Source organism: Pelodiscus sinensis, chromosome 1, assembly GCF_052426305.1.
Source record: "Pelodiscus sinensis isolate ZL-2025 chromosome 1, ASM5242630v1, whole genome shotgun sequence".
Taxonomy (NCBI): Eukaryota; Metazoa; Chordata; order Testudines; family Trionychidae; genus Pelodiscus; species Pelodiscus sinensis.
In genome coordinates, this window is record NC_143052.1 from 290,236,771 (window position 1) to 290,249,775 (window position 13,005).

The 13,005-nt window shown below is 40.8% G+C and overlaps 1 protein-coding gene across 2 annotated transcripts in view; it reads left to right on the forward strand.

Moving 5' to 3' along the window:
* Positions 1 to 13,005, forward strand: part of DNAJC15 (DnaJ heat shock protein family (Hsp40) member C15) — a 44,952-nt gene that overhangs the window by 14,222 nt on the left and 17,725 nt on the right. For both annotated transcript variants that reach the window (XM_089775463.1, XM_075918963.2), the window contains exon 4: positions 2,925 to 3,001. In XM_089775463.1, the coding sequence (XP_089631589.1) occupies positions 2,925 to 3,001 (77 nt within the window). The remainder of the gene's footprint in view (positions 1 to 2,924; positions 3,002 to 13,005) is intronic.

Below are 13,005 nucleotides of genomic sequence, written 5' to 3' on the forward strand. Positions count from 1 at the left end.
GTCAGAGTCTCCTTCCCCCTCTCCCAAGCTTTGAGTACTCTTCTGCCTAGAATAATGTTCTCTGTCTTCCTTCAAATTCCTTCTTTAAATCTTTCTTTTGGCTAGCTTTGTAAAGATGATCTGCAGTCAGTGAAGTCTTTCTTCTGACTTGTCCTACTCTATTTGAAAACTTAAAACAATTTTTTTCAAGCATACTCAGCATCTTTCACATGTTCTGTTTTTATTGGTCATAACCTTCGACTCTGTTTTTTTTCCCTGTTGGCCATTACTTCCTGTATGCATGTTTAAATTAAGCTTGCCAGGGAAGGACAATCTTCATTTTTCTTTAAAGCACATTGTAAATTTATGGTCCAATATATGTATTAAAAATGTCTAATAGTCAACCAACTTTCTTTTGGAATTTCTGTTGTACAAGTATAATCTTCCTCTTCAGTATCTGTGTTGAGAGATACATTCTGGGAAGACAATTTAATTAAATTTTTCCTTTGACTCAGGAGATGTGGGCAGGAGCAAAGCAGAACAAAATTGATATTTCCATCTTCAGTCTATAGAAGGGCACTCACTATTATACAGAAATGAACCCAGAAGAGGACCATGGAAGGCACTACAGGTTGGACCTCCTTGGTCCGGCACTCTGGGGACCTGACCAGACCCGGATGAAGGATTTTGCCGGTCCACGGGATGTCATAGCTGCCCCCATGCTGCTGGGCCCCCCAGCCCTGGATTGGCTGCTGGTCTCTTGGCTGCCCCGTACCCCACCAGCTCCACTGCCCTGCCAGTCCTGCCCTGCTAAGCCAGGCAGCCCCACTGCAGGCATGCCAGGCTCCTGGTTCTGCCGGGCAGCCTTCCATCAGGACTCTCTGGTCCTTGAACATCCGTGGTACTGCTGGACCTCGGATGTTGTCAGACCAGGGAGTTTCAATTTCACAGAAGTTCAATCTATAGGATCCAGGAGGCAGCGTCAGAGCTGCCAGCCTCAGCTGTGGAGAGACACTGAGTGAACTGTCACACTATGGGAAGGAAAAATCTGCATGTTCACCCTATATTCCCCGCAATAGGTTGAGTAAAGCAAGCACATCTCCGTAGCACATATTTTTGCAAGAGGTGGGAGCGCAGTTCCCCACAAAATACACCCATAGCTGGCATGGGTTGATGACCCAGCACCTCCTCACCAGCCATGGTATACAGACCCCTTTCAGCACAGAAAAGGAAGAAGCATCAGGCTGCTGACTGAGCTCCTCCCCTACCAGGGGTCCTTCCCTGCTGACAGAAGCTATTCCAGCAGGGTTCCATGGTGCCATCTCCCTCTCAGCCGGCCCTGCTCTCTGCAGGGACCTAGGAACAGTAAACTTTTTGAAATGTTTTTAAGTACACATCTGGAACTGGGCTGCAAGTGACCTGCAGGTTGAGAACTGCTGGTCTGATCCAGTGGCCACTTAGGTGATTGGGAGGATTATCGTTGACTTCAGGAGGCACTAAGATGGCGCTGTGTGCTCTCAAACTTTATTGGATACCAAATTCTCTGCTGTTCAAAGCTGTAATGTTGTGATATATTATATTGGAGGTGGCTGCTTTTTGTTAGCAGGTCAAGTGTCCCTTTGGTAGAAGCAGTATGCAGAGACTGGCATAGATACTAAATTTGTATCCACATCTGAACCAGCAAAAAGGAGCTGTGGATATCTGCTTCCACATCCAAGGATACCTATGGATATAAAGCGGATATCTGCAGATTTGAAGGGCACTATCTGCTCCAAATCTTAACTATGAAGTTTGCTTAGATACCGTAATAGGTGCCTTATAAGTGCATGTAATTTAAATGAGCATTTGTGAATTCATGTGGGATGAGGTGCTGCATAAATGTAAGACTAATTTTAATATTGATAATTACTGGGTATATCTAGTAAGTAACTGAAAACATGTTTCATTAAGGGTTTGGCATATTTTAATTATGAGTAAAAAGCACAGTTCTGAAGCCAGACTTCACTTCGATGATAAAAGTATGAAGTTTAAATACATTTTGCAGTTAACAAAACTTCATTCTTGTTAATGGACTTCTGGGCAACAGCTCTCAGTAGTCAAACTGTCTTGGAACTACATCTCTTGTCTCTGGGGCTCGTTTGACTTTGAGGGCTACAGTTGTGCAATATTGGACTAATCCCAAATAGGGATGTGAAGAGTTAACCGGTAAGCCTTACCTTTAATGGGAGAGGCTTACCTGTTAAGGTCTCTGATTCTTAGTCCTGAATTTTTTTTAAACGCTTCAATGCTGATATCTAGTTTTATTGGCAGTGGTATTTCAGTAATTTATTTTAACACTCTTAAGGTTGACAAATATCAATTTGATCTTTGCTTCCTTCCCTGGACAATAATTTTTGCTTTGGAAAAAAACCCAACAAACAAACAAAATCCTCAAACCCTCACCACCTTACTCTCTATTTTCTCTTTCAGTTGTTTTAAACAGTGATTAAAATCTCAGTTTCTGAGGTTTGGGGGAGAGGAGAAACCACAAATAATCCTAAATGGCAAGAGAACTTAAATCAGCATGAACTTAGGTGCACACAAAGTCCAGGGCAGTGCATACATTCAATTTCATTCTACCCAGCATTTAGACAGGGTTTTTCTGCCATAGGGGCAGAGAGATTCTCAACCCTACAAATCAATGGCTGCAACAATTAATGTCTGTCTTTATCAGCAAAACACTGTACAAACACAATTTGTAACTTTTAAGAGGTCAGATTTTCAGTGTTTGACAGAGTTCCTTTTAAACCTTACTTGTTCTGCTGTAGTTTCATCACTTGAAATGAATTCTAATGAAATGTTAATCAACCTTACTAAGGTCATAAAATGGCATTGAGATCGTGACACCTAAGTGGAACTAATTATTTTCCTCTCTCTCTTCCCTGCCCCTTTCTCTCCCTTCCCAGAGTCTTTCATCCTACTATAAAGGAGGGTTTGAACAGAAAATGAGTAGACGAGAAGCAAGTCTTATTTTAGGCATAAGGTAGGTGTGCTGCATTAGTAATATTTGTGTTCTGTCACAAGGATGAATGAAAGAAATGTAAGGTGAAAGAATGGGGCTATATGGTACTTACAGTAGTAACTTGTTAAAATTATGTTGCATATTCCGGTCTAAGATTGTATTTTAAGTTTAAAAAAACCCACAATAATATGAGCAACTATATGAATTGCAGCAGTAAAGGGTAAATACTCTAAATATAATTTGGAACAGTACGTGCTATACTAATCAACATGAGTTACTCTGATATCACTACAAAATCAAGTATCAGAGGGGTAGCCGTGTTAGTCTGGATCTGCAAAAGCGACAAGGAATCCTGTAGCACCTTATAAACTAACAGATGTATTGGAGCATGAGCTTTCGCGGGCAAAGACCCACTTCGTCAGATGCATGTCATGCACACAAGCTCATGCTCCAATACATCTGTTAGTCTATAAGGTGCTACAGGACTCCCTGTCGCTTTTACAAAATCAAGATTTACATTTTTAATTGTATTAATGCAGAAAGCAATTCTATTCCATCTGTTGTTTCAAATGTATGTAGAAACTCTTTATATCTTTCAATTTTACATTAAATTAATTGAAGATGCAATGAAGTGTATTAGGATGAACATAGGCACATGTTAACTTGAGAGTTAAAAGCATTATAGGGATATTGTGATTGTTCTCAATAGCAAGCATTACAAATCCAGGCAATTCAGATTTAAAGTGACATTTAAACATGTTTGGATTTCTTTTAACATATGGAAATGCACCCAAATCACCTTTATTCTTTCCTAGAACAACTCTAGGAAGGGGTGAAAAAGAGTAGGGGAAGCTCTGCCTGTCTTAAAAAGAGTGGCCCTGTGGCATCTTAGCTCCGGTCTAGACTAAGGAGTTATTTTGAAATAACCAGTGGAGCGTCCACACTACCAAGCCCATTATTTCAAAATAAGGGGCTGGTTATTTTGAAATAACGTCTGCTTTCCATGAGGAATAACACTTATATAATAGTTATTTTGAAATAGCGGTAGTGTGGACACTCCAATGCTGCTATTTCAAATCAGGTAGTCTCCAGAGTCACTCAAAATAATTATTCCCCAGTGCTAAGTCAAGGTAGCTTGTCCACATTCAGGGAGCCTACCTCGGGCTAATTTCGAGGCTTCCCTGTTGTGTGGACATACAATTTTGAAATAACTATGTTGGGAGTTATTGTTTCAAAATTTCCTAGTGTAGAAATGCACTTAGAGACTAACCAAAATATATAGAATCACGAGCTTTGGTGAGCAAAACCCACTTCGTCAGATTAATTGGAATGGAAGTAACAGAAACCAAGAGAAAGATAACAGTAGAAGTACTTGTCAATTGTAAGACCTGTGTTAATGAGGCTAATTAAGTGAGCTGGACCTGCCTGGTCACTCAATCATAAATTTAAAAGTGCAGGTTGCACCTCTAAAATCTGGGATTCTCTGGTCAGGCAACATCCATTGTCTGGCATGACCACAGATGTTTGAGGATCAGAGAGTCCTGGTGCACTGCAGAGGGGCGGGAGCCTGGGAGGTAGCACACAGCTCAGTCACCCTGTAAGGGTGGGTGGAGGGCGGGAACCAGCATGTGACACAGTTGGGCTGAGAGGGAGGAGCTGGGAACCAGCACACGGCTCAGCTGGGCTGCGGTAGGTAGGGGCCAGGAACTAGTATGTGGCTCAGCTGGGCTACAGGGGGAGCCAGGAATCCCTGTGGGAAGGGGAGTGGCAGCAGAGGCCTGAAATGACTTCCCCTGATCTGGACAAATTCAGGTCAGGTTCCAGGGGTGTCGGATCAGGGAGGTCCAACCTACGAATACAAGCGACTTCCTAGTCACTTCCCCCTGCCCCTTGCTGCCTCAGCAAGGAGGGGCAGGGAGCAGGAGACAGTGCTGGGGTGAGCTGGCTTAAAAGCCAGTTTCCCCCCAGCACCAGTTCTCTGCAGGGGGCTAGGGGAAGCAGAGACATAGTGGGGGTACCAGGCTTGAGCTGGGAATCAGCTGATTTCCAGATCGCTCACAGTCCCAGATGTTGTACCTCTGCTTTTTAAATGTATTAAGAGCTGACAGGTACTTAATATATTTAAAAGGCTGAACCACAACGGAGTTAGCTCCTGGCTGCTGCGGCTCTGCAGTCCTCTCCCCCCCGTTATTGACTAATCGAATAGTCGATGGAAATTCCATCAACTTCTTGATTAACTGATTAAACGCAATTTAGCATCCCTAGTCCAACCTTGTCCAATTCTTCTACAAAGGAATTTCACTAGTCAATTTCAGAGTGAGTCTGCAGAATTAGAATTTATCTACAGATTTGATATGGTTACCCTGGGCTTGAACAAAGACATTAGCTGGTTGGCCCATAACATAGCGAATTTCTCCTGCCATTAACATCGGCATTTCCACATCAAAAGCTATGTACGGGACACATCCCTCTTAATTAGACTCATTAACACTGGTCTTACAATTGACAGGTACTTTGTCTGCTGTTATATATACCTTTGGTTTCTGTTGTTTCCACTCCAGGTAATCTGATGAAGTGGGGTTTGCCCACAAAAGCTCATGATTCTATGCATTTTTGTTAGTTTCTCAGGTGCCCTAGGACAACTTAATGTTTTTGAAGTTACAGATGAACACGGCTACCCCTCTAAGAGAGGTCTTCAAAATAGTTTAATCCAGGGCTACAAATGCTAAAATGTTTTAATGACAATTTCATGATTATTGCATGAAGTCACTATAAGCCAGATTGTTTAGTTGCTTTAATTCTGCAGTTCCATATGTCAGCATGTTTGGATTTTTGTTTGTGTATCTTTAACATTAAGTAGACTTTAATTACAGAAATGCTGTAATTATGCCATATCTAACCCTTATTATTCCAGTTATTGAAAGTTAAGTTTTCATTTAAAGTTAATTCCAACATCCTATAAGGATCTTTAACTGATGTATCTGAAAATTATGTGCTTGATATATTTTTTTGTCTTGCAATTTCCTTAGGTTTTGAAAATAAATATTTAATATATGCACACTAAACAAACTTAAAGAGATTGTTACTATGTGATATTTGGATGACTTGTAGCTATGTTAACAATCTCAAATCACTTATTAAAATTAAATTTATGGGCAGATTCACTGATATACCACAATAGTGAATCGCAGTTAGAGCTCACTAGGCCATTAAGATGGCTTTAAAATAGGGATGTCAAGCGATTTAAAAAAAAAATCATTTGATTAATTGAACAGTTAATAGACTACCATTTATTAAAATATTTTGGATATTTTCTATATCTACAAATATATTGATTTCAGTAACAACCCAACGCAGTGTACACTGCCATCTTTATATTTATTATAAGTATTTGCATTATAAAAACAGTATTTTTCAATTAATGTGATATAAATACTGTAATGAAATCTCTTTATCATAAAAGTTGAACATGCATATGTAGAATTATGTACAAAATAACTACATTCGAGAATAAAAACAAGGACGGCCTATGAGCTCTCTCAGTCCTTCTTGTTAGTCAGTTGCTCAGACAAACAAGTTTGTTTAATTTGCAGGAAATAATGCTGCTTGTTTCTTGCTTACAATGTCTTTTGAAAGTGAGACCAAGCATTTGTGTTTCACTGTTGTAGCAGACATCACAAAATATTTGTGCCAGGTGTGATAAAGATTCTTGTGTCTTATCATATTTCAACCACCATTTCAAAGCACCTATGTCCATGCGGATCGTGGGTTTTGCTCAATAACAATCCAAAGTATAGTGGACTGATGCATATTTCTTTTCATCATCAGAGTCAGATGCCATCAGCAGAAGGTTGATATTCTTTGTTGGTAGTTCAAGCTCTGTAGTTTCCACAACAGTGTTGCTCTTTTAAGACTTCTGAAAACATGTGCCAGACCTCTTCCCTCTCAGTTTTTGGAAGGTACTTTGGATTCTTAAACTTGAGTCAAATGCTGTAGCTATCTTCACGCTATGTCTACACTTGCAAATTTTGGTGACAGGCATACGGATCTTGTGCAAAACAGGTTTTTTACACAAAACGGAAGTAGCTACACCGCTGCTTTTTGCGCAAAAAGAAACAGCAGAAAATATGCTAATGATGTCGCTAATGATGTTGAGGCTTATGATAATGAGTCCCTCATTAGTATATTTTCTGCCACAAAAACATTTAGTGTAGACAAAGCCAAAGAGTAGAAGCTCCAGAGCAAATTAACACGTGGCTTCAGTGTTTGTAGGCAGATCCAAGTTTCAGAGAGCTTGCAAATAAGGCTTCATCCTACGAAACAGCTAGCATCATACCTTCTCGCAAATTAAATTAATGCATTATTTAACGAGCCTCATCAGCGTGGAAGCATGTCTGCTGGCATGGTGGCCAAAATGTGAAGGGGCATACAAATGTTTGCCATATGTGGCATGTAAATACTTTTGTATCCAGTATTGCAAAGTATCATAGAATCAAAGGGTTGGAAGAGACCTCAGAAGGTCATCAAGTCCAACCCCCTGCTAAAAGCAGGACGAATTCCAACCATATCATTCCAGCCAGGGCTTTTTCAAGGCAGGACTTCAAAATCCCAGGGGATGGAGATTCCACCACTGGTCTAGCTAACTTCTTCCACTGCTTCACTGCCCTCATAGTTAAATAGTTTTTCCTAATATCTAACCTAAGCCTCTCCCACTGCAATTTGAGACTATTACTCCTCATTTTTCATCTGTCATCTCTGAGAACAGTCTCTGTCCATCCTCCTTGGAACCCCATTTCTGGTAGTTAATCATAGAATTATAGGACTGGAAGGGACCTTGAGAGGTCATCGAGTCCAGCCCCCCACCCTCAAGGCAGGACCAAGCTCCGTCTACACCATCCCTGACAGATGTCTATCTAACCTGCTCTTACATATCTCCAGAGAGGGACATTCCACCACCTCCCTTGGCAATTTATTCCAATATTTGACCACCCTGACAGTTAGGAATTTTTTCCTAATGTCCAATCTAAACCTCCCTTGCTGCACTTTAAGCCCATTACTCCTTGTCCTGTCCTCAGAAACCAAGAGGAACAAATTTTCTCCTTCCTCCTTGTGACACCCTTTTAGATATTTGAAAACCGCTGTCATGTCCCCCCTTAATCTTCTTTTTTCCAAACTAAACAAGCCCAGTTCATGAAGCCTGGCTTCATAGGTCATGTTCTCTAGACCTTTAATCATTCTTGTCGCTCTTCTCTGTACCATTTCCAATTTCTCCACATCTTTCTTGAAATGTAGCGCCCAGAACTGGACACAGTACTCCAGCTGAGGCCTAACTAGTGCTGAGTAGAGCGGCAGAATGACTTCACGAGTTTTGCTTACAACACTCCTGTTGATACAACCTAGAATCATATTTGCTTTTTTTGCAACAGCATTACACTGTTGACTCATATTCAACTTGTGGTCCACTATGACCCCTAGATCCCTTTCCGCCATGCTCCTTCCTAGACAGTCGCTTCCCATCTTGTATGTATGGAACTGATTGTTCCTTCCTTAGTGGAGCACTTTGCATTTCTCTTTATTAAACTTCATCCTGTTTACCTCTGACCATTTCTCTAACTTGCTAAGGTCATTTTGAATGATGTTCCTATCCTCCAAAGAAGTTGCAACCCCACCCAGTTTGGTATCATCTGCAAACTTAATAAGCGTACTCTCTATCCCAATATCTACATCATTGATGAAGATATTGAACAGTACGGGTCCCAAAACAGACCCTTGCGGAACTCCACTTGTTATCCCTTTCCAGCAGGATTTAGCACCGTTAACAACAACTCTCTGACTACGGTTATCCAGCCAATTATGCACCCACCTTATCGTGGCCCTATCTAACTTATATTTGCCTAGTTTATCAATAAGAATATCATGCGAGACCGTATCAAATGCCTTACTAAAGTCTAGGTATATGACATCCACCGCTTCTCCCTTATCCACAAGGCTCGTTATCCTATCTATTTGAAAGCTACTATCAAATCCCCCCTCACTCTTCTCTTCTGTCATGCGGAAGCCTGTTCTTGCTTTCAGGTGACATTGTAAATAGAAAGTGGGCAGTATTATCTCTGGAAAACTAGTTATTCAGGAAGGTCAGGGTTTACTGACAAGGTGTCCTAACAGATCTCTGGCTCTGTTGATGATGATAATCAGAAGACTGCTTGCATGAGTGCTTAATGATGTGGGTCGTGTTGACTTGTTCACTTTATCTCCCCAAGCAAGATTAAGACCCCAAGCAAGCCCCTAAAGACCACACATCAGATAAGGATAGGTGTCAGGCCAGGTTTATTGTTAAAGTGAAGTACAATTTTGTGGAAGCTGTGTACAGTAAACAGAGGATTATTTCCTGCTTTACATGTAAAATAGAATTCCGCCTTACTATGGAGCAGTAACTGATGTCTCCAGAATAATGAAAGAAAAATGGTCTTATGTTAAAATGTCTGTCATAACATTCCTAGGACTTCTGGCAAGTTATTTTAATCTATCCCTCATCTTTGTCATCTGTAAAAAGAAAATTCTTAGCTCACAATTTTTCTAGGGCTTAAATTCAATTTTGAAGTTTATGGGGAAGACATAAGTGAAGTATTATGATAGGCTCTGTTAGCTGAAGTATTGTAAGCTGTTGCGAAGGTAACAAAACCTAAATCATAAACCTTCATTTTCAGTACAGGTTGAACATCTCTAATCTAGTTAAATCAGAGAATTTGCTGAACCGCTGGAGGTCAATATTGTCTAGTAGCATTATACTTCTACTGTTTACTGAGCTCTTAGAAGACATTTAGGATAAATTAGAACTAAATAACACAGAACATGAAGAGCCAGAAATAGTGGCTGTAATCAAACTGTATGAAACTGTGAAAAACTTGTCCATGTCCATAAGTTAACATCAGCTAACTAAAATCTTACTGTATTAGAGAGGTTCAGCCTGTAGCTCTTAGCTGCAAATTCAAACTAAAGTTAAGACAGTTTTTAGTATCTGTGGCTCAATCCTGTAAATACCACATTTGAGTGGGATTACATATGTCAGTAATGTCCAATACCATTATTGGACCTAACCAAGTGAGTTATAAGATCAAGAACACACATTCCTGTGCATCCAGAAATATAATTTATGCTATCATGTGCCGAAAGTGTCCGTCTGCTATGTACATTGGACAAACGTCTCAGAAAGGATTAATGCCCACAAAACAGATATCAGACAAGATCACAAAGAAAAAACAGTTTCTTGCCATTTCAACCAGAAAGGACACTCTCTCGATGACTTATCCACCTGCATTCTGCTACAAAGACCTTTTACATCTGCACTTGAAAAGGAATCCTCTGAACTGTCATTCATGTTAAAATTCGACACTCTGCGGGAGGGAATGAACAAAGACCCAAACTATCTTACCCATTACCAAGATAGCTTCCCCAATTATCATCTCTAATACCATTAACTCACAGACACTTACCTTCCTTCCTCCCCCTGTCCCCCCCCCCCCCGCAACCCCCTTCTGTTCTGAAATATGATTTGTCCTTTTCATATGTGTTCATTTTTTTTAATTGTATCCTTTGGTATATAAGGTTGTGACTATTTTCTTCCACTATTTGATCTGAGGAAGTGGGTCTGAGGAAGTGGGTCTGGCCCACGAAAGCTCATCATCTAATATATGGTTATGACTATTTTCTTCCACTATTTGATCTGAGGAAGTGGGTCTGGCCCACGAAAGCTCATCATCTAATAAACCATCTTGTTAGTCTTTAAAGTGCTACATAGTCCTGCATTTTATGTCAGTAAAGTTATTCATATTTGTAGGATTGGGCCTTGAATTATTTAGCAACATAGCTAATGTTTGCACAAATGGTTTCCAAATTTAAAAAAGTATTGGTAGATGTATTTAAATGCAGAGTCAGTAAAATATAATATCACATTAGGATATTGTGTCTGGAGGAATCATAGAACCATAGGGCTGGAAGACACCTCAGGAGGTCATCAAGTCCAGCCCCCAGCCCAAAGCAGGGCCAATCCCAACTAAATCAACATAGCCAGGGCTTTGTCAAGCCGAGGCTTAAACACCTCTAGGGATGGAGATTCCACCACCTCCCCAGGTAACCCATTCCAGTATGTCACCACCCTCCTAGTGAAATAGTTTTTCCTAAGGGTACGTCCAGACTACCGCGTTTTGTCGACGGAAGTTTTGTTGACAGATACTGTCGACAAAACTTCCGTCGACAAAGAGCGTCCAGACACATTGAGTTCTGTCGACAAAGCAAGCTGCTTTGTCGACAGAACTCCATAGTATGGACGCAATGTTACAGGCAATAACACCTTCTGTCGACAGAAGGTGTTATGCCTCGTAAAATGAGGTATACCAGCGTCGACAAAACTGCTGAGTTCTGTCGACGTCATGTCGACAGAACTCAGAGGTAGTGTAGACACTGGTATAGTTTTGTCGACAAAAGTCCACTTTTGTCGACAAAACTAGGTAGTCTAGACACACCCTAAGATCCAACCTAGACCTCCCCCACTTTAATTTGAGACCTTTGCTCCTACTTTGTCCATCTGTCACTACTGAGAACAGCCTATTCCATCTTCTTTGGAACCTCCCTTCAGGAAGTTGAAGGCTGCTGTCAAATCCCCCTCCACTCTTTTCTTCTGCAGACTAAATAAGCCCAAATACCTCAGCCTCTCCTCGTAGGTGATGTGCTCCAGCCCCCTAATCATTTTGATTGCCCTCCACTGGACCCTCTCCAATGCATCCACATCCTTTCTATAGTGGGGAACCCAGAACTGGACGCAATACTCGAGATTTACTCCAGGACTGGGGAGTAAAGGGAGCACCAATATAAGGAGACTTTGTAAAGTGCAGCTGATCCATCAGGCTTCTTCCCACTGCAAGAGAAAGATATCTTGTAAAGTTGTCTAGCCTAAGAACTCTGGATTAGTTTTTTAAAGAAATTAACATATGCAAACAAATCAATATAATTTGCTCAGAAGTTAGGAGATGCAAAAGCTACAGTTGGATATGTGCCCTTGTATTATTTATGTAATGCCTAACTCATGCTAGCTGCTTTAGAAAATAAATCCAATGAAATGGCTTTTGCCTTTGAATTAATTTGAATTTACAAATGATGTCATCTTTTAGTGTATGCATAACATGCTTCCGGTGGCATGGGATCAGGATTCCTTTCCAGATGTGGTCTACTGGTTGGCTCACTAACTTCCCTGGCTCAGGAAAAGTAGTACCAGGGAACATGGCATGAACACTAGGGATGTAAGTAACTAGTTGACTATCCAATAAGCATAAGATTATCAGAGAGTCAACTAGTCAAATCCTCCCCCCCCCCCCCCCCCCCGCGCCTCTATCAGAGGCAGCAAGGGAAGGAGCAGGAGCCAGTGCTGGGGGGGAGCTGGCTTAAAAGTCTGTTACCCCCAGCATCGTCTCCGTGGGGAGCAGGGAGGTAGCAGGGACCTGGCATGGGCCAGGAACCAACTGTCCTGGATCCACGCCACTGTATTTCATCCTTTTAAATGTATTAAGAGCCTGCGAGAAATTCCATCGACTAGTCAATTAGTTAATTAAACTTAAATTTAAAAATCCCTAATGAACATTGATCCATGTGCTTCAGTGATATGATGATACACATAAAAAAGTACAAAGGTTACAGTAATAAGACTGCCTACTTTTTGAATATTCATAGTTTGATGGTTCTATGAGAGTTTAGGACTTTAAAAGTGACTCACTCATGGGTAATGCTTATTGCATATATTGTTGAAATGTTAAGCATGTAATCACATCTCAGATGTCACTTTCCATTTACCTTAGTCTACACTTGTAGTGTCTTGTACATTGTGTGCAGCTTTTGTATATGCTGAGGGACAGTCCAATAGAATCTGAGTTATGATTACCAGAATTACAAACTGACTCGAATTTTCACTCATACACACTTATTTCCTTCCTCATCACCGCTATCTGAAGTTGAAGAAGCCTCTGCTACAAGTG